The 24,873-nt window shown below is 28.7% G+C and overlaps 5 protein-coding genes and 1 long non-coding RNA gene across 27 annotated transcripts in view; 2 read left to right on the forward strand and 4 right to left on the reverse strand.

Moving 5' to 3' along the window:
* The first annotated feature begins 1,440 nt into the window (after nt 1-1,440).
* Nucleotides 1,441-4,612, forward strand: CPR28 (cuticular protein 28). Its single transcript, XM_031987552.2, has 3 exons — nt 1,441-1,596; nt 2,898-3,145; nt 3,855-4,612. The coding sequence occupies exons 1-3, from the start codon at nt 1,588-1,590 to the stop codon at nt 3,913-3,915; spliced, it is 318 nt and encodes a 105-aa protein (XP_031843412.1). The 5' UTR covers nt 1,441-1,587; the 3' UTR covers nt 3,916-4,612.
* Nucleotides 4,613-5,720: 1,108 nt separating this feature from the next.
* On the reverse strand, nt 5,721-14,956 carry LOC116431723 (anillin). 5 transcript variants are annotated; one of them, XM_031987540.1, is made up of 20 exons: nt 14,912-14,956; nt 14,479-14,590; nt 13,974-14,100; nt 13,621-13,815; nt 12,213-12,385; nt 11,945-12,139; nt 11,275-11,719; nt 10,904-11,193; nt 10,710-10,812; nt 10,413-10,645; nt 10,212-10,319; nt 9,919-10,121; nt 9,708-9,843; nt 9,384-9,636; nt 9,134-9,298; nt 8,807-9,060; nt 8,552-8,722; nt 8,239-8,461; nt 7,252-7,396; nt 5,721-7,162 (listed from the first exon to the last, which is right to left on the reverse strand). In XM_031987540.1, exons 2-20 carry the CDS (start codon nt 14,494-14,496, stop codon nt 7,054-7,056), a joined length of 3,546 nt encoding a protein of 1,181 aa, XP_031843400.1. In that variant the 5' UTR covers nt 14,497-14,590; nt 14,912-14,956; the 3' UTR covers nt 5,721-7,053. The 5 variants fall into 5 exon arrangements, with proteins under 5 accessions (XP_031843400.1, XP_076221745.1, XP_076221746.1 ...); XM_076365630.1 differs by having other exon boundaries at nt 10,413-10,639; nt 11,275-11,788; XM_076365631.1 differs by having other exon boundaries at nt 10,419-10,645; nt 11,275-11,788.
* Nucleotides 14,957-15,417: 461 nt separating this feature from the next.
* LOC116431727 (serine/threonine-protein phosphatase 2A regulatory subunit B'' subunit gamma-like) lies at nt 15,418-20,022 on the reverse strand. 11 transcript variants are annotated; one of them, XM_076366316.1, is made up of 8 exons: nt 17,564-17,723; nt 17,396-17,526; nt 17,165-17,295; nt 16,709-17,095; nt 16,309-16,634; nt 16,003-16,216; nt 15,799-15,926; nt 15,418-15,714 (listed from the first exon to the last, which is right to left on the reverse strand). In XM_076366316.1, exons 2-8 carry the CDS (start codon nt 17,436-17,438, stop codon nt 15,603-15,605), a joined length of 1,341 nt encoding a protein of 446 aa, XP_076222431.1. In that variant the 5' UTR covers nt 17,439-17,526; nt 17,564-17,723; the 3' UTR covers nt 15,418-15,602. The 11 variants fall into 11 exon arrangements, 9 of the variants coding, with proteins under 9 accessions (XP_076222431.1, XP_076222434.1, XP_076222432.1 ...); XM_076366319.1 differs by having other exon boundaries at nt 17,165-17,292; nt 17,396-17,464; nt 17,592-17,715; XM_076366317.1 differs by having other exon boundaries at nt 17,396-17,464; nt 17,592-17,707.
* Nucleotides 17,581-21,664, forward strand: LOC143174401 (uncharacterized). The gene is made up of 2 exons (XR_012998287.1): nt 17,581-17,719; nt 19,421-21,664. It is a non-coding gene; the product is annotated as an uncharacterized LOC143174401 (long non-coding RNA).
* Nucleotides 20,414-22,492, reverse strand: LOC116431726 (uncharacterized). Its single transcript, XM_076366337.1, has 6 exons — nt 22,359-22,492; nt 22,081-22,297; nt 21,191-21,320; nt 21,008-21,127; nt 20,755-20,894; nt 20,414-20,681 (listed from the first exon to the last, which is right to left on the reverse strand). Exons 1-6 carry the CDS (start codon nt 22,381-22,383, stop codon nt 20,414-20,416), a joined length of 900 nt encoding a protein of 299 aa, XP_076222452.1. The 5' UTR covers nt 22,384-22,492.
* LOC116431724 (dystrobrevin beta) overlaps nt 22,081-24,873 on the reverse strand; it is a 32,276-nt gene continuing 29,483 nt past the window's right edge. For 5 of the 8 annotated variants that reach the window (XM_031987547.2, XM_031987548.2, XM_031987546.2 and 2 more), the window contains one exon: nt 22,081-24,438. In XM_031987547.2, the coding sequence (XP_031843407.1) occupies nt 24,176-24,438 (263 nt within the window). In that variant the 3' untranslated portion in view covers nt 22,081-24,175. The remainder of the gene's footprint in view (nt 24,439-24,873) is intronic. The other 3 variants (XM_076366310.1, XR_004235990.2, XR_004235992.2) reach the window with 3 other exon arrangements.

A 24,873-nucleotide genomic window follows, 5' to 3' on the forward strand; every position in this document is an offset into this window, starting at 1 on the left:
CTTGTACAATAACTATGTAGTGACTATCTTCCTCACCAAATTTCAATTTCTAAACATTCTTTACTTTCTCCTCTTTAGATATTCATTTTCTGCTCATCTTTATTATACATACCGTTTTATTTAAGAATTCTTGGTAAAGAAAAACAGTAAAACAATTTTTTCTATTATATTTCTATTATATAAATATTTTTTCCGATATATAAACGATTCTTTCTAAAAAAAAAACTGTATTTAAAACATTTAAATTTTATATCAATTCAATTAAAAGTTAGAGCACAATGTAACCGCGTCGAAAACTAGACCGCGTCCCTTTTGCAATACGCAATCGGTGGTGAAGTTCAGATAACCGTTTAAATTTGTATAAACGCATTATTCATCACAGAACCGTAGATGTTTATCCAAATTCAAATTTTTAAGAACATAATTGGAAAAACAGTATTATCATGAAAAATGGTTTTCCCTCGTTAACATTGTTAACAACACTACGTTTTGCACGACGTGTGCATTCTGTGCACTTTTGCACTTCCAGATTTCTTATAAATCCATAAAAATATGCTGTTTTATTACAAAGTTCGTCTATTCATCGTACATAACTTATGTAGTTTCTTTAATATACTTTCCACATTGATCAAGGGTCCATTGTATTACGTCTGAATACAATTTTTCAATTCGTTTACAGTGTTTTATAGTTTTTCTCCGTCATCTTACTATTCTATGAAATGATACGAATGTTTTCGGGTTGGAAGTCAGGAGTTGGAAACTAATTATAATGTCAGTTCCAGATAATAAAACTGGAATATAAGAAATTAATTACATGAAACAGTTATGGAGAACCGAAATAGAGTCGCATTTGTTATCAACGCCAGAACTACCAAGAATTCATTATGGTTGATATGTAATCGTTATAAAGATTATTAATTAGTGTTCAAGTGAAACTATTTATTTTCAAAATCATTTCGAATGTTCAATGCTTTTAAAATATCAGTAATTGCAAGATAAGAAGAGTATAACTCGTCATTTTAACAGATACGGTGGTTCTAGTGTTAATTATATCGGTTTCGGTCACGAAATTTGAATTGATCATTGAAATATTTTTCGAATGTGAAGAAAGTAGAACCAAAATGCAGAGCTGAAACCGATATATATCTCAGAACCGATACACTTAAGAAGAGTTACGACTTTATTTCCGTTCTCCAGAACTGTTTCAAGGACCGGAACGAATACATAACAGTTCCAAACAGTTATTTTCGGAATCTTTTCGATCGAATTTGAAAGATTTTAGTTGCCAATACTGCCGCAGAGCGGAGTAAGAGAAACGCTAAGCAAACACAGCACTGAAGCGAAGAATGCAAACAGGCCGCTAAAGAGAGGACACTTGCACCGTTGCATTCACGGATGCATCCTAGTGGCATGCTAGGGGAGACTCATCCGCGAATCTCTGTTCAGTCTAAAATGCAGGTGGGGGTGCAACGCTCATGATTTTCCGGCTATATAAAGGCAAATGCGCCGAGGATCCTTGGTATCGCGTATCGATCGCTATTTAAGGACGACAGGGTTCAAGAATCGTTCGCACGAAGAGTCCTCGCAATGAAGACGGTGGGTCTTTAGTTACGGTAGAAGAAAAAGCTCCGAGACAGGGAACCGAGCCGCTAATGCTCTATCGTAAAAATCGTCGGCCGATCGTTCGCGTGAATCCGTGCCGGGATGGGACCCGGTCGAAGATCGTTTTCGGCTACGCAACACGCAGACAACCGAAATTATTTATATAACAGTGAAAGTGAAGAGTACTGTGACATTTGTGCGTGCGCGATGTTACACGCATCCGATGATTAATCAGAAAAATTCGTCGGGCGATCATCGGCCCTCGGTTCCGCGTATTAACGGGGATCAGGCATAATTCTCGAAATTATCCCGTCGTGATCACGACGAGGGAGAAAATTCTAATAGATACGTTGTTAACTGCGATTAACAACTGGCGATAGGATAATAAATTAAAAATCATTTGATCTCCGGTATTTTGTAATGTTTTCGCTTTCCGTGAAGATATAATATAATGGGAATACAAATTTTTAGTTATTTTCATATTTGTATAAATTATTGTATTGAGTGACACTTTATAGTGATTAATATCACGCACGTTTATTTTTTTAAATTGTTTAATGAATGTTGACTGCTTCTATTGATGAAAAAGTCTTTATGCTTGCTTTAAAAAGAGACGACAAATTGAGAAATCAACACAAGAGATAATATTAAAATATAATCCATTTATCAATTTTCAAAAAGTAATATTTAAGATTCTGAATTGGTCGTATACTCTGTAATATCTATACTACTATTTAACTGCAAGTCTTCAAACGTTATTTTCATAACTATTTAAATTAATAGTATCTGTCCCGGTTTTCTACCGTATATTAAACATAAACTTTCAGTCATCTTAAAATTACGTATGTACTAACAAAATATTACATATCTTCGAGTTGTTTATTTTTAAATAAAATAAAAATTCAATAGTAAAACTATAAATAATATTTAACACGTCTTGTAGTTTGTAATATCGCTGAATAAAATGTATATCTGCATTATTCCTTTTAAAACCGATATTAGCAAGTCATAAAAAGTAATTTAAAGTCAATTAGACAAATGAGTATAATGACAATTGTTTATAATGTAATGTAACATACAAACACATATATATCCATTAAAAGGGAGAAATCTCAGTTGGACTATAATTTAACATTATTATATTCAGACATTTAAAAATTTGAGGAAAATTTTACAATTTTTGCTCGTAAATTTGAAGTAGGTAAATGTTTTCTATCTACCATGTTTCTTCCATGAACTCTAAAATCCATTGTAAATGCTTACTGTTATGTATATGTAATTACTATTTTTCACAGATCGTTATCTTCGTGGCAGCGATAATGGGGGCTCTTGCAGCACCTCAAGGTAATCCGAATGATATTACTATTGTAAAGCAGGAAGAATCGAACAACATCGGAGTGGGTGGATATCACTTTAGTTATGAACAAAGCGACGGACAAAAGAGGGAAGAAACCGCAGAATTGAAGAACGAGGGTACCGACGATGAAGCCCTCGACGTTACTGGCAGTTTCAGTTTCACGTCGCCAGATGGCCACACTTACAGGTAGAATACAGCCACATATTTTGTTGTATTTATTAGCTATATAATATAATATTTATTAACTGTTCTACTGTGAAATAATTAACCGTCAGTTCGCTTTGAGATATTTTAGTCAAGTGAATAATTATCGTTAACAACTATACATTCAATTTATAAAACTGATTTATAGAGTCGATAAGTATGTTTTTCATGAAAACCTCGGTAAAAAAGATTCTTCGGGCTCCGTTTGAATAAAGAAGGTTTCTTCTTTATAATGACTAGTCCGCCACAAGAATAATTTTATTCCATTTATTTTATTTATCTAAATATTTAACCTTTTGTACTCGACAATATTTTTCATTGCAAATATTCATTATTTCCTAATGAAATACCGATAATGTTACTTGCAATCAACGTACAGAAAAATCTAGCATAAATTAAAGAACTATTTTATTTCTATGTCGCATATGTCTATAACATATACAAATTTGAATACTGAATTTTGAATTTCATAATTCTGTTGTGTTGAAACAAATGGTGACTGAGAGGCACCTCTAGAGTATAAAGAGTTAAAATACAAATTTCAATCTGTTCAATAATATTCAATTCCATTTCTTTCAAAGAAATGTTTATTATTCAGAAATGTATTATTCTGGGTATTCTGTGAATGATTTTTAAAAATAATAATAATACATAATTACAACGATATTAAAATAAAATTGACTTTTTATAGGGTTGATTACACCGCTGACAAAGACGGATTTCACCCCACTATCAATCTCGTTTCGAAATAAACGAGCTTGAGAACTGAAGTCCTGCGCTACCAACGTTACCTAGGATTTTTCGACCATTGACACACGCCAATATTATAAGTAAATTAGTATACTCTATATAAGTATTTACATAAACTCACCTGGCACGTAAATCACCAATTGATAAATTAAATCGTTGAAAAATATATTGATCATCGGTTCAGGTTTCCTTCTATCTATGCAAGTAATAAACCCATTGTTTAAAATGAAATAACGGTGATCACTACCACATACATAAGTATCTATGTGTATCGCATTAAAAAAAAGCCCGCGAAGTGTATGTTTACTCGATATTAAGTATATAGAAAAAATATACGAAATATGGAAAAACAACACACTAAACAATAAACAGTAATTAATTATCAATAAAAGATGTGGATTACTATAATAATTTACATTGAATGTTATTTGTGAAACGCGTGCCAGTGTGCAGACATGATTTATGTAACACAATGCAGCGAAACTATTGATAAACATTTTGAACAAGAGGCGTTAGAAATTCCACTCATAATCTATATTTAGAGAAGCGACGACGAAGTATTTGCCAACATGTTTCACAATTAACGTGGAGACGAGTTATTTTTTTATACGTTTTCGTATGTATGTATGTATAACGAATCAATCGTGCAAATAAGAAGAAATATGTATGTATGAATACAAATAAAGTATATCTTTCAGATGTTAGACCTTTTTACTAAAATTCTATGTACGAAAGAGAAATATTTTCAAATTTTTATTTTTCACCTGATGTCATGGCCTGAATTTATAATTATTAATCGTCTCATTTTAATTTATTATTGTTTATATTTGTAAATAGATTTGGCAATGTGTACTGCAGAACTCGAATAACAAAGCCGATTTTCAAAAATTGACGTATACTGTGGAAATGTATATTTTAAACAATTTTTTTCGTGTTTCCAAGGTATTTGCGGAAAACTGTTGGTAACACTACATTGAATACATTGAATACGGGTTTCTCGTGAATACTGTCCTCTGTAAGAATAAGTCACGCCGCCATCGCTCGCCAGCATGGCTAATCAGGGCCGTGACTACGCGCTGTATAGATCTAGACCCCGGTTACTTCTTATACGTATTTATAATGTTCAATTGTTTTATAACTTTTCATAATAACTATGAAAAAGCTTTTCACGGTCATTCTGCTTTGAACAATATTCACATATTAAACACCAAATTATTTGAAACAGAACGATCGTGAAAAGCTTTTGGCGGTGTGGCGCCAAAGCTCTGTGCACGCGCTCTTGACGGAGATTTTCTTAACCTGCCTGAAAGGAAAACTGTTCTCACGCTTTCTGTGGGGGGTTCCTATTCAGAAATTTCCGCAGAATCCAATGCTGCATAGCAAATTCATGCTAACCAACGCACTTTTCGTAGAAATGTAACAGAAGTGCGTACAAATTACGCGCATTTAACCTTTTCAAACTTTGATCATCATTTACAAGCATTTAATGATAGACAATATTCAAAATTTTTATAGCTACATATTCGGGCAACTCCCCTCTATTTTTTACGATAAATTCGAACTAACTATCATTTTTAATTTTCACGTAACACTTGGTTCTCTGAAAAATTCGACCGTTTTTACAGAAACCCAGTTTTTTCGAAAACTGGACGTGACCCAGCAATTTGGTTTTCGGATTCGTATTCAAGGTAAGGAACTCTATAAGGATCACCTAGTGACTATTACAAAACCAAAATTCTATTGAACAATGTAATTAGTGTGTTGTTTGATTATTTTATTCGTGAAGGAAAACAAATCAATTGATGTATTTAATTTGCTGATATTTTATTATTAAGATTTTACACTTCAAGTGTAAAACAATATGTTAATATACAAAAGTAGAAAATATAAACATTTTGTGAGCACAAAATTTCGAAATTATACTATAATACTACCTCTAATAACAAATATATATAAAACAGATATTTATGTATGTGTATGTATGTTTATATATGCAAGGTGTCCTATTTTAATCTGTAAATATGATTATTTCCAAAGCTATTCGTTATTTAAAAAATGTCTCAAATGTATTTTGTTTATGTTTTGATGGGTTTTTAATAGTTAACTTAACACTTTTTTAAGGGAATAACTTATTATATCGATTGATACGAAAAAATTACATAATTATACTTGAAAAAAGTAGTAGTGATCTTTGCAACTCCTACACATGCCCACTTGGAGACAAACTAAGTGTATCAAATTAGTACCCTAACAAAATAGAAAAAGTTGCATCTGAAACATTTTTCAAGTAACGAATAGTTTTGAAGATAATTGTATTTATAAATTAAAATGAGATATCCTGTATATTAATCAATGTATTTGTTAGTAATTGATTTACTATTTACAATATAGCCTTTTATAATACACACTAAAAGGCACAAATTATATCTTATAAAAACCTTATAAAGGATACCTTGTAAAAAGGACCACAGATAAGCATAGTTAAGTTAATGTCGTAATTATAAAAATTCATTATAGTGCATTGACATAATGCATACATTTTTTTAATCATATAGTTTTAGTAATTCATTTTTCTCAACAATTGAGATTTTTTGCATTTAGAATTAATCATTTTTGTCTAAAGAGTACAATTCTATTCATTGCAATGTTAATGTTTACATAAGGAATTAAACATGACAGACATAACAAAATAGATGTTTTTTGAAATGCTTTTAGTATTTTTGTTATTAACTGTTTATAAGAGAAAGTCATAGAAAAGTAAAATTTCTGAATTTCTATTGAATTATTTTTTCGTACTAGAAATAAATGTATCTCTCTAAAAATTATTAAATGTGGTGAAAACTAAAATTAGAAGTCAAATTATACTTGTTATTTTTCCATTTTCAAGAGAAGAAGTGACTTATCCTTTTATACTTTTTAATCATTAATGATATTCTATTTTGCAATAAAATCTATCTTCCACAATTTATGGCATTTCATATTTACATTTTCATATTAGATGAGTCATAACGAATTAAATTTCTGTAGCATTATTTAGTATACACAACTTTACATTGCGTATAACAAATCTGTAAGTACATATATTAATACGTAAGCGTATCTAAGTACGCTATATTTGACGTTTCTACATACAAATTAAATTACGATAATGCTGACACTCCACCCCAAGCGTGTATTAAACTTAACGTTTTGTTAAGCTTTGAACACCATTCTAATCTATCTTCTTTTGTATCTGCTGATAGCAAATGCCTAAAAAATAATTTTCTTAGTTTTAATATTTATATTTACCAAGTAATTTTTTAATTTTCTATTCTTCACATATAAAATATAACAATTACCTTATTATTGTTGTATGTCCATTTCTAATCATGATCAAGCTCTCAGTGTCACTAGGTTCTGCACTTCTAGTTGTTTCGAGTAAGAAAGTATTAGGACGTGCACATATATCTCGAGAAACTAATCCGACATTAGTCGTGGAAATACCTATAAATGCAAAAAAAAATTAAAGTTTAATGGTAAGAAATATCCCAATAAATTAAACAGAGTTCTGATATTACCACCGAAAAGTTGAATTGTGTTTATTGTATCACTCGCGTGTGTCAAATATAGTATTTATGATCAACATTGTAATGCCACTCACGACAATATCACGAGTAAATATTACAAAAGTTCTTTCGAAGTTCAATATTCAACTAAAATGCAGTTTACTAAAGAGTATGACAGTAAAGCTTCTAAGTACAAATCGAAAAGAAATTAGCCACTGTTTCATATACGGACAATCAACCCATATTTAACACATCATTAGATAACAACATAGAAAAAGAACAAACCTGCTCTACAAATCTATTAACAATTTCTTCAACCTCGGAACTATCTTCAAATTCAACGGAAAACAGTAAGTGGCAATAACACAAATCAGAACTGAACACACTAAACTCTCACACTCATACAGCCTGAACAACGGCTGTCCAACTGTATGCGAAATATACAATATTCAATAACCGTAAATCACAACATCTTCAAACATTTAAAATATATCCGAACAAGAAAAAAATTAAACACTAAGAATAATATCATCGAAGCAACTACGTCGACTGCATAGCCTTGATAACTTACTGAAAACTCAATAGAATTCTTAACAAATTCTGAAGACATCGGTTTGACTACCCAGATAATATTTAAATCTACCATTAGTATACAGTAATCATCACTTAATGAAGAATTATACTAATCAGTTGAATAATTTATTATTAGTCGCTAATAACCTTATGCGACTATTCTTATTAAAAAAAATAAATAAATAATTTAACGTTCCGTATAGTTACCTTGCAAATCTATGCTACCAATGGGAGTCTTCTTTCTTTCATCGTCAGGATATTTCCAATACGATAGTGTTGATCCTTTAAGTAAACACCATCTGCGATGCCAAGCTCCAAATCCAGAAATATCTTCAAACATTGTAAGAAATCCTCTATGTTCCACTGACACTGACAGCTCGCACGAAACATGCATTTGTAATCGTCCTTCTAATGGAGACTGTGATGGTACCTGTAAATTATCGTGAAATCAGTAATGACTTTCACAATAATAAAAAAAATTACTATTTTATACAATTCTTTTACGGATATAAATGGTAACCTTATTTAATGTAAATTGTTGTCGGTGTATTTCCTTTAAACTAAAGATGACGTAGCCAGACAATTGGAATGCAGGAGATCTAACAGCAGATGGACCAGCCGGACTTTGAACCGTTGGCATTATTAATCGGCTTTCTTGTTTTAAGAACTTTTTAGGAGTTTTATTTACCAACTGTGAAGCATTTAAACATTTAGAGAAACATTATATAATTGTTTATCAACAAATAGCTTTTTAAACATATAAAAATGTAGTTACCTTTTTACTGCAGTTGTTATTACTATTATTTCCATTACCATGATTAATATGGTATTTAATTTCATGTGGTAAAATTTCAGGCTGTGTCTGAAGTGAATATATTTCGACGGTAATTTTAAAATCATTGTACAAATCATGTAATTTAAGTGTTGATGGAAATCGAAGGCACGAGTCGCCAGGCTCTGCAATGATCACTGGAGTAGCAACTATTTCCTCCAAATGTCGCATCAAGCAAACAAAATGGAGGCACGTATCTGCAATACAATTATCGAATTAACAAGTTTTTAAATATTTATAATATTACATAATATGTGTTATAATATTTACTTGTGCCGTTATTTCGAAAATACTCTCGCTTAAGAGGTAAAGTAATTGCAGAAACGGTTAAAGAACCACTTTCTTGCACTTCTGGAGATCCAGGGGTTACAGGTTTTAATGTGCCCTCTACTTTTAAACGTTGAACTTCGTTTAAAGCAGCTTGTCGTCTGTGAGCTATAACACAAAATTCATATATTTCATTTAAATAGTATGCAGTTAATAAGTAAGGCTTCAAATTATATTAACATATGAAATTTACTTGCAACTAATAATAATCTTTCTCCTTCAACTTGTTCCCTAGAATCATTGAATTCAACGGTAGAAGTACACAAGTTCAATGCTTGACTTGCTTGACCAATAATTGTCTGTTGTTTGCAGACTTCGTCTAACAATCGTTTCACTTTTTCTTGTACTAAAATAGCTTCGTTCTTACTATCTATTTGTCCTATATTGGACACAATTTCTGGAGATTCTTGTGTTCTCGATATTATACGCACTGGCGTTTTAGGTGTCTAAAATTAAATCATACAATGAAATTAAATACCATTCATAAGAACATAATTGAAATCTTTATTTAACATACTTGTGATTGTTGTCGCCGATAAAAACTAACACTATGCATTAATGGCATACAATTGTCACCATCTATGACATAAGTTTCACTCTTTTTAGGAGACATCGATGTAACCTTTTTTACAGGTGACCGATAATACGGTGATCTTTTAAATATAAAGGAATTATTTTTAATTCACATATTGAAATTTTATCTTATTTGTACGTATTTTATACCTTACCCTTGGGAATATTTAAAACTCGTTGATACATTTGGGGAATTTTTACCACCTCTGTTTACCTTGGGTGGAGTTGGTCCCTCTTCTGTATTGCCATTTATACCATGCACTTCTTGTAGCGCAAGACATTCGTCTAAATATTCATCCATTTCATCCAGTACTGAAATATCAGAAGTTGTACTATCTGGATCTGGATCAATTGATCTCTGTGAACCGTATTACCAAAATACTTTAATTAAAAAGTAACAAATATAGAGTACATGGGTATTCAATATATGTAAAATTTAAATGTGCACCTTTTTGTTTAAAAATGCTTGTTCATTCACTGCTCGTAATATACTTCTACCAAGACTAGTATTTACTTCTTCACATTCCTCTTGACTGTCGACCTCAGTTTCATCATCCTATTTAAAATTAAGTATATAGAATTAAAGACTATAAATCATATAAAATACAATATTATTTTCTTCAATTGAAATCTTATTCAATTATCTAACTTGTACATAATATTCGGCTTCTGTTGCAGTCTCAGTATCTGTTTTTTCATCTAGAGTAGCAGTTTCTGCTTCTGTGCTATTAACGGTATATTCTGTATCTGTTTCTGTTTCAGTTGTATTTTCAATATCAGAGAGATTAGGATAAAGATGTCCAGGTTTAGGCGGAGCAACACGAATACGTTTAATTTCAGACACTACTTTTACTTGTTGCGTTTTTGGTGGACTGCCTACAACTTTAAAATAAACAATTAAAAATGTAATCATTATATGAAAAAATACAAAATTTGTAATAAATACCTTGTCTTTTAACTGGTGAATTTTTGTTTTGATTTTGAATAAATTTTGAGTCAGAACCACGTAGTTGTGGAGGAGGAGGTGGTGGTGGAGGAATACCAGAATCCTATTATAAAAACAATATGTACATTTACATTTATTGCCTTTACTAAAACAAAAACCTGCAAATAAAATTAAAAATAACTCCTTACACTTACAGGTGCAGGTGTTGGCTTAACTGGACAAACTGGAGAATTTTTAGGAGAATTCGATTTTCCTTCACTACTTTCACTGGTTCTAATACAAGAGCCAGCAGCAGCTTGAGCCATTTCTTTATTTCTATTAAAACGTGTACGTAACATATCCAATTCACGCTGTCTCTCTAAATGAGCGTTACGTAAAATATTATTTTCCAATTCTTGAGTGCTTAAACCTTGTTCAAATTTTTCTCGTTGAGCATTAACAGCGTTACTAGGAATATCAGTTTTTGCCTTTGTTGCACCGAAATCTACGAATATATGATTCTATTATATACTTATTCTTAACACTAATTGTATTCTTTTATAATTAATTTACAACATTAAAGTACCTTCATTAGTCGAATGTCCTGATGTTGAATTAGCTTTCTCTTTCTCTTGCAATTTCTTCGGTGGCACGGACATAGTAAGAGGTGCTTTTGGTAATAAAGGTGCTTCTCCTTTGTTTTTCTCAAAAAGAGCCATTCTCTCGGAAAGTGACATTTGAGCTGGATCCTTTGCTTTCCCTTCTACATTTTTAGATTCAAACAGAGAAGCTTTACTCAATACAGAGCCTGAGCTTGACTGAGCTGGACTTTTTGGAGAGTTATTGAAACCAAATCTTGGTGAAGGTCGAGAACTACTTGTGCTGGGTATTACATTCTTCTCTGGGGTATTGGAATTTTTAAATAAATTTTCTTTAGTTTTTCGTTCATTTTTTTCTTCCTGGTGTGTAGTATCTTCTCGAATCTGCCGAAGTTGTTTAGATGCTGAACTCGTAGAACCTGCATCCTTTCCCTGAGAACAAGCCTTATAGTCATATACAAGGCGACTATTGCTTTTTGTACGACTAAAGCCTTGAGCCTCCTGTAAATAGTATTTTCATCCAACAAACATAATGGCATGTGATACATCCCTTCATCTATTACAGTGTACACTTTCTTCACAGAAAAAACTATTAAAGCTTTAGTCATATAAAAATAAAAACAAAAATGAGATTTATGTTTCAATAGAAGTAGTTACCAGTGATTCTAATACAGTTTTATCCCATTTCAATTGCTTTATCGAATATGGTTCATCTTTCTTAATGCTAGCGCCTTTGCTATTTCTAGTTCCAGTTTTATATCCACTTGTACTTGGCTGTGGTTCAGGCGCATGTTTAACTTGTTCATTAAATTTTGCTTGTATTCTATCTGCTTTGCTGTCTACTGGTTTCACCTTCAAAGAAATCACATCTCTTCAGTTTATTAAAATTATAATAAAATCTTCCAAAAATTGATAGTCAACTTACCAAAGTTGGATGAGAAAGATCATCTTCCCAATTGTTAATTGTAGAAGCAAGAGCTGCTAATCTATCAAGTCTAGCACCTCTTTTTGATGGCTTTTGTTCAGTAGCCTCTTCTTCCGCATTAAACCTTTCCTCTGTCCTGTGAATGGGCGAACTTAATTCCCGACTACTGTCATCTATAAAAGAAAAATTATTTAACATAGTAATTATTTGTATAACAAAATATGTTTTTTATATAATATTTTTAATATAACACACCCTAGGATAAAAAGACAGCATACTATATTTTCTTATATTGTGTATCATAAAGTAAACAGAATGCGTAGATTATTACATCAGTATTCTTGGGTATAGATGTACATGTAGTATGTTAAACGCTATTACTGATACATAATTTCCCAAAGAGATACAAACGAAAATATAAATATTGTGCTATTGTGAAGAGGACAGAATCATAGCACAAGTCGAATATTTACACTCCATTGTACAGAGGCTGTCAGAAGCGTAATATTCTTGTGAAATATAGTTAGTTAATTATGTATTAACACAATAAACAAATAAATTTGTAAAAATGAGTCGCGACAAATAATTAAACATCAATACACTTCTGCCAATGTGTTTCTTATGAATATATTCCTATTTTGAAAAAATCTGAATGTTTAGAATTAATAAATTCTAAAAACATCACTATAAACTATTGTTTCGGGTTTACCACGCAACTCTTCTTGCAAAGAAATATCATCAAAACGAAATTTTGCAAATCAACGTTGCACTGTTTTTTCATTCACAGTATTGTCTCTAAATGCTTTGTTTATAATTTGTGCAGTTTTTACAGCATTATTTTTAATTTGAATTCTTATAAACAATTATACGAATATTAGTGGTATGCATATTTTCAAAAAGTGATGCAAAAAATAGCTATTATTCACAATTTGGAAAAAACTCTTTTGCAAAAAGGTAACTCTGATAATTGACAATGAAACTGTTTAAGAAGTTGTATGAAAAACAAAGAAATAACAACAACAGGAGTACAAACATTTATCAGTAAACAAAATCCGACATTCCATATTACACAACCTAATACAAATTTTAAGTGTTGATCAGATAAAAATATAATATTGCTTTAGCTGTATTAATAAACATCAGTTAATGTGACTGAAATTGTTGATTAAGACTTCTTAATTCACTTTACATAATAATTTACTGAGTATATATTTATAGGATTAATACAATATTAATAATGGAAAATATATTGGAATAATATCTTTAGCAGGAAATTGTGTTCAGAAACCACACATGACTTACAATATAGAGAACATATATAGATATCACAGTGGGGTAGAGTAAAGAACCAGTTTGAAGCAATCTGTGTGGGTGTACTACAGTAGATAATGTGCACAATGTAACTTACCAGAATATAGTTTGCCAAGCCTTTGTAACTTCGATTTTACATTACATAATCCAATCTCTCCATTTTCTTTATTTACTTGCTTTTCTGGATCATTAATTGTATTTTTAGATACAGATTTCCTGGGAGATTTTATTGGAGATGAACTATCCGTTAATACTTTGGCAGGAGACTTTGTTGGGGTTCTACTTTTTGTAACTTAAAGTGAAAAAAAAATATATAAACACAAAAATATATTCTGTTTAATTGAAATTCTAAAAACAATATTTATTCATAAAACATTATTTTATTACAAATTCAATAATCAAAATTATTTTTTAAATGTAACATGAAAAATTATAAACATATATTATTACCTGTTGCCTGTGCTAATATAGCGTTTGCATCCTTTAACGGACTACGCCTTTTTTTAACATCATGTCCAGCATTTGATAGTTGAGTATCTAATTTTTCTCTTCTTGCCCTAGCACGTTCTAACATCCGCTATATATATAAACCAATTTATTATTCATTTGAAACATTAATTAATAGAGATTAGTAACACTTCAATTGATTAAATCATTCATATAACTCCATTATTATAATTTAATAAATAAGCTCAAAAATTACAGAAATTGTTTAAAAACAAAAATATTTGATATAACAAGAAAACAATTATAAAAATTTAATGATTTATGAATAGAAGAAAAATGAAATTTTTAAGCACCAAAACGTTCACTTTGGGTTACAATAATTCAAATGTTAATAAAATGTACATTGGAAAAATAATAAATGATTTGACGAAAAATTTTTGTCAAAACTATGACCATTAATCGCCGAACAGTTACAGTTATGTATTATAAATTAATAGAAGGTTGTTACCTGAGTGAAAGGGTCCATTGTACAATGTAAACGGTATTACCCTAATCCGAACTGACGCTCCTACCGACTATAAAATATCAACGACCACGTCCGTTCAAATTTAAACACTTTTCTGAAAAATATCGTTGCACGCAAATGATTAAATGAATTCAGATGATCCTCCAAATTTGATGTATAGAAAGTTATTCGCGACCGTTGAATTTAAACGCAACCGCCAGAGTAATCAAACGCGTGCCGTATATTGAAAGTGACAGTTTCTATTTATCGACCATTCCCCTAAATATTAATCATTAAAAAAGCATAGTAAATTTGCATGTAACACTGAACATTTACTGTTTAAACCACAATATTTTCACTAAAGAAATATGACGCAGTTTAAGAAAAAGCTTTTACATGATTCAAATATAATAGGAAGCGTCGAGAAAAGACCTACCGAAGCTCTTCGCAGGATTGGAGCAACTGCACAGCGAAAACGTCATTAAACCACTGCTGTGGGAGGGTAACGTACATTTGTATAGGGTCATTTGAAATAAAGCGATTTGATTGGTCGATGGAAGTAAAAATAAACATGAATGAGGTTGATTCAACAGTTCAGATAAAATTTGAAATTATTAATTTAAAATATATTTTATATGGCAAATAGCAATGTGAATATAAATAAAAAACATAGTTAATAATTTTATATTTTTATATAAGATGTAAAATTATACTTATTTTTTTGGAGTCCGCTATTTATGATAAAATTAAAAATTTTTTTTTAATTAATATCCTAGTATGACATTTAATTTATATTTTCAGTTTTGGAAGCAAACAAAATAAAAATTTCCATATTTTGATAATATGTTAATGTTACTAGCAGTTTCATTAGATGTTAATGAATATTAAAATCACGGAATATTTTTAACTTAATGTTGTAATAAATACATATAACAATTTATTAAAAAAATAATTTTATTATAAAATCAGTATTACATATTTCTTCGTCAATATGTTTGACATTCTTCATGTAGAATCATAAAAATTTAACTAGTATTTTCGCTCATAAATATTCTAATAATTGTTGTGTAGATAAAAGTTATCAAAACAGTTACAGAAATGCATCACATTTCCTGACTGTTTGTCTTTCAAACGTGGGATGACTCATCACCAGTATCAGCTGCCATAGCTTCACGATTTTCATAAGCCCAAAAGCCATGGAATTCTATTAAAATACTGACCATTGTATCGCCTTGCCCACTGTAAAGTATGAATCATTCAAAGTCAAAATTTTTTTCACAAAATATGATTTTCAAGTCTATATAGGAGTGTAATTGCATTTACCAAGATAGCAAGTCTTGCAATGTTATTTTGCAAGGATCTGCTGGTTTTACCATATCAAATATTTCATCTTTAACATCTTCAAAACTTACTGGTTCTTGACCATGCATTGTCATTTGTTCTTGTATAGCCTATAAAGCAAATTAAATTTACAATAAAATTATATAGTACACCTAATAATAGTATAACTATTATTCATATACATACACGAAAAAAATAATTAAGGCAAAATGTATCAAGATAACCACGATTATTAATATCTAGAATTCGAAATAAATAGTGTAAGCTTTGTGGTTCATGTCGATTTTCCAATGCTAAAACAAAATCTAAGTATGTCTTGTAATCCATTTCGCCCTCATATGTTAAACATTCTTGAAATACTCTTTCAAGAAACACACCAGTTAATGTTCCTGTACCATATCTATCAAATAATAATTTTGTAGAATTATTACATCAATATAATGTACAATATTTTTGTAAATTACTTTTACATTTTTATTGTATTCCAATTACCCAGCAAGTTCTTCTTTATTGAGCATTCCATTATGATCTCTATCAAGATTTAAATACTGCCCATAAACTTTAAGTGCAGATGGGGCCGAAAACCAATTAGCTTCTTGTAAATCTTTAGGTAAATCCTCGTCCCTTAATTCTAGGAGGTCATCAAGAAAACTACACGCCAAAATATCTTGTATTCTAACTCTACCAGTTCTGAGGGGATCAAGAAAAAATAAAAATTTTCTCACTGCTGTACAAACATAAAATGAATGAAAAGATTTCTCTAATCCTTCCAGCTGAGGTAGAGTTGGTATCAATTCTAATATATAGTTTTCTAAATCCTAAAAAGAATTATGATATGTTACAGTAATTATAATAATTTTATATTAGTGTGTAATAAAATAGGCAAACTTACAGATTCTCTTAGATATCCTTGACCAGTAACATCATATAAGGAAAGACCAATTCTTGTTTGATGTAACCATACTTTTCTCATAACATAATTAAATAATGCCATTATACTAATTCTACCATGAGGATCACCTTGTTGCAATTTAGCAAATACAACTGCAGTAAAATAAGGACTGCATTTCGCACCTGCTAATTTACCAACTTTCTTAAAATCTTCATAATTTATTAGTTGTTCATCACCTGATAACGGTGGACTATGATGTTTATCTAATAATACCCATAATGCCTTCAATTCATTATTATCTAATAATTGGCGGGAACGTCTTTGCAAAAATAGTGCTCTTGTTTCTTCTCGTAATTTTTGAGGTAAAATTTCATCTTCCTTTGGTAACTATAGTATAAAGAATAATACATTAATAGATAATAATTTTAAATGATTTCTAATATAGGTATACATTACCTTAAAATAAAATTTGGGAATCACTTTGTAAGTCAATTCTTTATCTTTAGCTTTGGCGCCTTTCCACTGTTCATATATTTTTTGAAAATACTTATCTTCTTCTTGCTCATTTTCTGTCAATTTTTCTACTGCTATGAAAATATCATGTTTTCCATAAAATAAAATTATTTAAGTATAATACTAAACATAAATATTAATTTACGTGATTTATTATTTAATGGTAATACTTACATTTATCTACAATACATTTCCGAAGTATTGTTTCTAACTCCATTTGTTTTTGTTTTGAGTGATTCTTAACTAAGGTTAGATATACTTATATGTTACTATGTACTTAAATATGTACTTATTTCTTATCAAGTTCCAGCTGATTTCTACTACTGGACATGCTATACTGTAATATGTATAGTATACATATAATACGTACATATAAAGCGAATGCATATAAGATCCGTTCATTCGCAAAACTTCGTAAAAAATTGATATGTTCAATCATGCATATGCATGGAAATTAATTATCAAAATAACTTCTTGAAGGTTACAATATCATAAAAGGTATCAATATAAAATAAATTAATTAAAAATTAGTTTTACTTAAATTTCTGCAGTTTCAAGATTCGTTAATTCAAAGTATTGAGCCATCATTTTATTTTTGTTCTCTTCGGTATATAAACGATTTCCTTCAAATGTTAATTCTACTAAATTTTCTAATGATAACAAATGTTGCATTTCAGTGTCATTCTAAGGAACAATATTATTACAATGTATACATTACAATACAATTATATATATATTTTTTTTTTACCAAATACTTACTGTTAAACAATTGTTTGCAATATAAAGTTTTTCCAATTGTGGTAGTTGTTTTATGAATTTCAATGATTTTATTTTATTATTCTCAAGAGACAGAAATTTTAAATTATTATTCTCAAGAAAATTTTCTAAAGTTACTGTATTAATATCATTATAGTCCAAAATTAAAGATTCTAAACTTGAGCAATGACTTACACCTATAAAGTGTATATATATATATTTATAATAACAGTAAATAATATGCAAAAATTTCAATATTATCTCAGTATGTAAAATATTACCATTAATGCTTTGAAGGTGATTATTATTTAGAAATAAGTGTTTAATTACTGGTAATTTTTCATTAATATTCATTAATGATTTGATACAATTGTGATCCAACAACAATGTACACAATTTTGGAAATATGCATTGTTTCTTTTCATAGCCATTACTGTCAAATGTATCAAGACAATTATAACTTAAGCATAATGTATGTAAATATTGAAAGGAATGAAGACCCCATAAATAAGTTATTTGATTGTTACTCAAATCCAAACTTTCTAATTGTGGTAATAAATTGCCAGATAAATTAATCTGAAATTATTTGATAGTTAATATGATTGAAGTTAATATTAGAAAATAGAAAATGGCATACCTTTGATAAAGAGCAATTAGTTATACTCAACTGTATAATAGTTGTTAATTGATCTGTTTTATAAATTGTATTTAAGATATATTTATCTAATCTATTGTCGAAAATGTATCTTGCTTCAGCTACATCAGAATATTGGATGCGTTCTCCAGAAATATACTGCCAAGAAATTATTTTTATAAAATATATAAATAATAAATCAAAAAGAAAGACATTGAATATGCGATACATGATTTTACTTACTTTAATGTTGTTTAAATGACATATAATAAATTTTTTATATAATGCTCTTTTGTGTATTGGATTATTGGAAAGATCTATAACATGCAACATTTGCCATGTTTTAATATTATCTATTTGTAGTAGATCTCCTATCTTGTTATTGCTACAATAAAATTCTTGTAAAGTACAAAACGAACCCATTGGTTCTAAAGTTGTTATTAAATTATTTGTTAAATCTAAATACTTTAACAATGGAAAATTTGTTTGCGTAAGTTCATTCAAAGTTGAAATGAGATTATTTCCGAGATTTAATTTAATTAGATGTTTTAAAGGCATTTTGATACATAATGTAGTCAATAAACAACAAGTAACACATAATTCCTGAATTTTCAAAGCCTTCTTTAAAATATGCATTAGTACAAATGATTCTTGCGATATGTGAATAGATTTTGCACATTTTATATTCTTTTCTGTCAGTAATAAATCTGCTTCTTCTTCACTTTTTATTATATTTTCTTCCAAATAAATTGAATTATTATGTTGTCTCAAATTATACATATTAAATGAACATGGAAAATAATTTTCAGGTAAATGAAGATTTGTACATAGGTTATCATTAATAAATTGCAGGCTCAGTATGTTCATGTGTAAAATATATTCTGTAAGTTCTGGATCAATATCTTCAAAGGGATTGTTACATATTTTTAATTTAAGCAGATTGGGTACATAAGTTTTAAGAATTTTAATATTTGTAAGGCAACTTGATATGCAATTCCATGATATGTCCAATTCTTCCAATTTAGATAAAGTTTCTTGAATATGTATCAATTGTATATTATTAGAACTAATATTTAATATTTTTATATTTTTCATGAACTTTGAATTTGGAAATTTTTCAAGACAATTGAATGAAATGTCACATTCTTTTAAGTTGGGTAAATCCAAATCTGTACTTATTGAATTTATATGTTGTCCTGAGAGACATATTTTTACAAGATCATGTACTCTTAAATTTTCATTAATGTCAATATATCTTGTTATATTTAAATTTGATAAATAAACCCACATAGTGTTGTTTAATGTACATGGAACAACATATTTTTTAGATTTGTTTTCCTACAAACAGATTTAAGAAACTTTTGTTATAAGTAATTCTTTCAATAACAAAAAACAGTTTTATTATATAATAAAAAATTATTACATTTTTTAATTCGTGTAATTTATACTCGTACTCAATTACAAACATGGGATTTCTAATATTTGTATTTCTCAGCACAAATTTTTGGCAAATTTTGTTCATATTATTCACATAACTTCCATGTTGTACGTGTAAGTAATCATTAGCATTATATGTCCTGAGTAAAAACAAGTTTTTAGATGGAAACTATTGAAACTGATAAAAATTATTACTATTACTTTTCAATGTAGCTGAAGACAGGTGTCTGTGTAAGTATACAAATACGTCGTTTTTCAAAATTATTAAGCAGATTCAACATATCACCATTTTTCTTGATTAATAACATTTTATTTAACCATTCAGAGTCTGCTACTGCCAAACAGTTTGTAACTATTAACTCTTTCTATAAATTAAAAGAAATTCCTAAATAAATATTAAATATACTAATATATTTTTCAGAAAGGCATATTGGTACATTAGAAAATAAACCAGTTTTAAAGAAATCAAAAGGCCATGCTTGAATATCTGTTACTCCAGGAGACGTTACAATTTTTAATATCATGTTGTATTCATTTAATTTTATGGTATCATTCCAGAGATTTAATTGATCCATTTCTTTATTGTTCACTTCTGTTACTTTATATAATGTCAAACCTGTGATGCCTATATCACTGTCAATCAAAAGTAATTATCAATTTTCCATTATTTGAATGTATTTTCTATAACATAACAATGTTTGCCTACTTTTTTATAATTGAACACAACGATTCCTCTAAAAATTGTTTACACAGTTGTGTAACTGCATTTTTAGGATTAGTATTATATTCAACAAAATTTATATTTCCCCAATAGTTTATATTATATATTAACTGCTGTTGTAAAATCTAGCAAGAAAATAATAATTTTTAATATTCAATTAATAATAGACTGCAATGTACAACATGAAATATCATATTAATAGTTTCTGTGTGTAAAAATGATTATGCTGTTGTTTTACTTTAGATTGTATCATTGCCATTTTTTTCTTTTCCATAAACTGTTGTTTATTTAATTCCATTTTCAGTGATATATTTAGTGATTCATCATGTGTTTTTTCTTTCAGATAGGTTTGTTTATGCTATGTAAAAAGTACATTTAAAAAATCGTTTTGCATATTATTTAAATAGTATACTTTTATTACCTTAGTTACATAAAGCTTATTTTTAAAATAAAGCATTATGTTCTTGTATTCTTTATAATTGTCTTTCACAGACTTCAGGTATTCACTTAATTGTTTATGAAACAATACATTATGCTGAAGTATTTGTTTTCTAAAAGCAAAATATTCTTTAATAAGAATACAAGGAAAATAATCAATATATAGTATATATTAGTATATTAATAAATAATAATATAATGACCTGAAAAATTGATTAATCCAATGTCTTTCTTTTTCATATATAGTATAATGATCTAATTTCTTAATGTTTGGAAGGTAATTTATAACATATGCACGATAATTGCAAAGAGCTACTATTGGGCAGTTTCCATATAATGGATCAGCAAATATTAAGGTTCTTAATTTTTGTAGATGTGATAAATTTCTTATATCCTTGTAATTAAAGGGGAGGATATTATTATTTTATAATTAGAGTAGAAGTGTAGTTTAATTATATTATTCTATACCTGTATAAAACACAATGGATTTCCTGCCAAGTTTAAGTAACATAACTCTGATTTATTTATAAAATATTTATCAATTTTTTTTAATTTATTATTAGCTAAGTTGAGGTCTTCTAACCGTGGTAATTTAGTTAGAGGCTATATAAGTAAAATGTAACAATATTATGAGGAGGTGCATTAGAATTTTTCAAATCTTTTTTGAAATGAAATTATATAATAAAACCATATATACCTGGAGATTGTCTATATTGTTTCCTGACAAATATAAAATTGCTAAACATGTGCAGAAATCCAAATTTGATATACAAGATATTTGATTGGAATATAAATAGAGCTTTCTCAATGGACAATTTTTTTTGAAGGGTGGTATATTCTAAATAAAATTAAATAATACACTAAAGAACTTACAGACTAAATAAGAACAACTGTATTACTTTGAGTCCACAGTCGACAATCCATAGTTCCTGTATTTGAGTCAATTCTGAAATAGCATAAAATGAGCTAATATTGCGTTGACAAATTATGACTAATGTTTGAATATTTCGTTTTGTAAAAATGATATTTTCAAAGGAAGTAATTGAAGAATTAAACAAATACAATTCACGCTTTCTATTATTTTTCACCCCTGCAAAGAAAATTATTTAGTGAAAATAGTTCAATCTTTTTTATTATATTCTTCTTGTTACCTCTATTATCTAAGAAAATATCCATTATCAAATTTATGGTTAACTTTCTTAATGGCAATTGTGTGAAATTTCCTTTTCAGTTGTTTTTTATTTTCATCTACTGACAAATTGCATATGAAATTGTAAAGAAAAATATCCAACTAGGATTGGTATGTCAAGTTCAATTTTCTAAGTATTGTAAGTTCTCATTTCATTTTTTATTCAATAGTCATATAATATAGTTATTACACAATTTTTGTAAATGTTAATATAGACAAAAATGATCATATGAATATTTACACAGAATATTTCCGAATGTTATGCGCTACGTAAATATTACAAAATGGGTTATTCTCTATTAATTACAATTCAACGATCATTTATTGAATAATATTCAATTACATAATGTAGGAACTAAAATTTAAATATAATACAAAAAACAATGCCAGTCCTCCTATTATTATGCAACGTACAGTTGTAAATGCAATGGAATTGTGATTATGGTGTAAAACTTGGGCATTCGAATGTAACAAGTTTTAAAAATATCAAAATTAAAGGGAAGGAATAAATAATGCAGTCGAAATGCCTAAGAATTACAATTCTCATACATATATGAGTATCTTATGTTTGATAAATAATCAACAATAGTACTTATGTACATTATTCTTGTAGTACTATAACATAACCCCTGAAAGCTATTGAGTCATAAACAATGTTTTCCTTAATATATGTAGAATAATGATAATTGATGATACGAATTTATAATTAAAATAAATTTGTACTATATTATGAATTTCTTAAACTCTGAAATTATTACAAAGTAAATGTTATATTTGTAATAGATATAGGTAATACAGGACAAAAACAAAATGGAAAGTTATTGTATGAATCAATAGTTCTGAGGTCTTCATTCTTAAAAAGAAAAGCATTTATTGAACAAAAGTTCCTATAATATATTTATATATCTCATATTATTGAATGTTGTATCTAAGCAGTATGAATGTATAAAAGAACGTGAGCTTCTGTAACTAAGCCTCCATTAATAGTCCTTTTATTAAGTATTTAAAAAAGTCCATTAATTACATTTACTTACCTCCTTATACAAAGTTTGGTCAAACGTTTGACTTGTGCAAAATTTTTTCTATATTATTACCTACACGTAGACTAAAAATTCATTACTGAGCACCTAGGTTTAAGTTAATGTCTCTCCATATTTGTGTGTAAAAATTACACAAATCATTAATGAATATATAAGCAAAGAAAACTTTTTTTTTTAAGTCTAATGTAATTAAGAAGTCAGTTTTCATATCTTTAGGCCCATAGGTGATCTATTCAATGTTTCATCAATTCAATCTAATCATTTTTATCATTATGCTAAATATGTTTAAATATGGTTTTGGAAATAATTAAAAAGTTTTATAAACAAAAGTCTAACTTATATAATGATACTTAAACTGTGTAGGTGCTTAACAATATTGCAATAATTTTAGAAGCCAAATCAATTTCTGCATTTCATAAATATTGCAAATATTAGATGAAAGGCTTGTTCATATACAAATAATGTTATTAATTTCGTGTTTTTGATAAAATTTATATGATGATACTATATAAGAATTTCAATTGCTGAACTGACAATTCTTTTGATTAAAAGTACTGCTTTGAAAATGCAAGTTTTAAATACTGTCCAAAGTCTAATATGATGTTGATTACATTTCACGCTAACACCCAGATATATGCCCATTGTAAATAACTCATGGTACTACAGTAATTTATTTGCGTTTCAATTGATAGCAGTTTCTAAGCCATTGTAAATTATGTATAAATGCTTTTTAATAAACTTATCGATTGACCCATCTCTTCACTGGTTCTGTCCAGTTAGATTCATTATCCTCTTCTTTTTCTCCATCTGCTTCTTCTCTTTCTCCTCTTTCTTGCTCTTGTTCACTGGATGGAGTAGCCGATGGTGTTTGTGTAGTATTAACGTTACGTGCACGCAATTCAGCCAAGAAATCATTTTCTTGCTGATAGCGACGTTGAAGTTCTTCTCTCCAAGAATTTCCACCACCACTACTATCATCTCCATCTTCACCAGCCTCAAAGTCTAACAGATGAACATAATGTACAAATTATATCTTTTAAAATACAAATGTGTTCATTATATATTAGTTTGTTTTATTTTAATATCTTATCTTCTGTGCTTTTCTGCATAAAGATATTCTAATTTTATGAAATTTTCACACAACTTATTTACACTTTAGGTCAACATAAATGTGTCTAAAAATTGATAATTAACTAGATAAGTAACTAGTTTAGAGAGAAACCATAAAAAATCTTACTATATGATTTAAATTATTATGGGGATATATCCAACAGTAACATTAAAGATTCAATATTAATTTTCTACATTTTGAAATAACAGACCACTTAATGCTCATTCATTGTAATAATTATACTAATGCAAAAAAAGCAAGTGATGTCATATTTTGCAAATGCTCGTGAAAATATGAAAAGTACAGTAATGTTCAGAATTTTAACA

The sequence above is a fragment of the Nomia melanderi genome, chromosome 3 (genome assembly GCF_051020985.1).
Source record: "Nomia melanderi isolate GNS246 chromosome 3, iyNomMela1, whole genome shotgun sequence".
Classification (NCBI taxonomy): domain Eukaryota; kingdom Metazoa; phylum Arthropoda; class Insecta; order Hymenoptera; family Halictidae; genus Nomia; species Nomia melanderi.

Bases quoted from the DNA above. Each gene is read 5' to 3' on its own strand.
- CPR28 (XM_031987552.2), top strand. The intron at 3,146-3,854 runs GTAGAATACAGC...GACTTTTTATAG, and splicing joins CCAGATGGCCACACTTACAG to GGTTGATTACACCGCTGACA.
- LOC116431723 (XM_076365628.1), bottom strand. The intron at 9,061-9,133 runs GTAAATATTATA...ATTGTATTGCAG, and splicing joins TTTTCGAAATAACGGCACAA to ATACGTGCCTCCATTTTGTT. The intron at 7,397-8,238 runs GTAACTATACGG...TTGCATTTATAG, and splicing joins TGGTAGCATAGATTTGCAAG to GTATTTCCACGACTAATGTC.
- LOC116431727 (XM_076366313.1), bottom strand. From the start codon at position 19,901: ATGTGGGTTTATTTATCAAATTTAAATATAACAAGATATATTGACATT. The intron at 18,554-18,614 runs GTATGCCATTTT...AAATAATTTCAG, and splicing joins CTAATTGCTCTTTATCAAAG to ATTAATTTATCTGGCAATTT. The intron at 17,906-17,980 runs GTAAGTATTTGG...ATTGTTCCTTAG, and splicing joins TTGCAAACAATTGTTTAACA to AATGACACTGAAATGCAACA.
- LOC116431726 (XM_076366337.1), bottom strand. From the start codon at position 22,383: ATGGATATTTTCTTAGATAATAGAG. The intron at 21,321-22,080 runs GTAAGTTCTTTA...TTTTGCTTTTAG, and splicing joins CAGTTGTTCTTATTTAGTCT to AAAACAAATACTTCAGCATA. The intron at 20,895-21,007 runs GTAAAACAACAG...TTTTCTTGCTAG, and splicing joins TGGCAATGATACAATCTAAA to ATTTTACAACAGCAGTTAAT.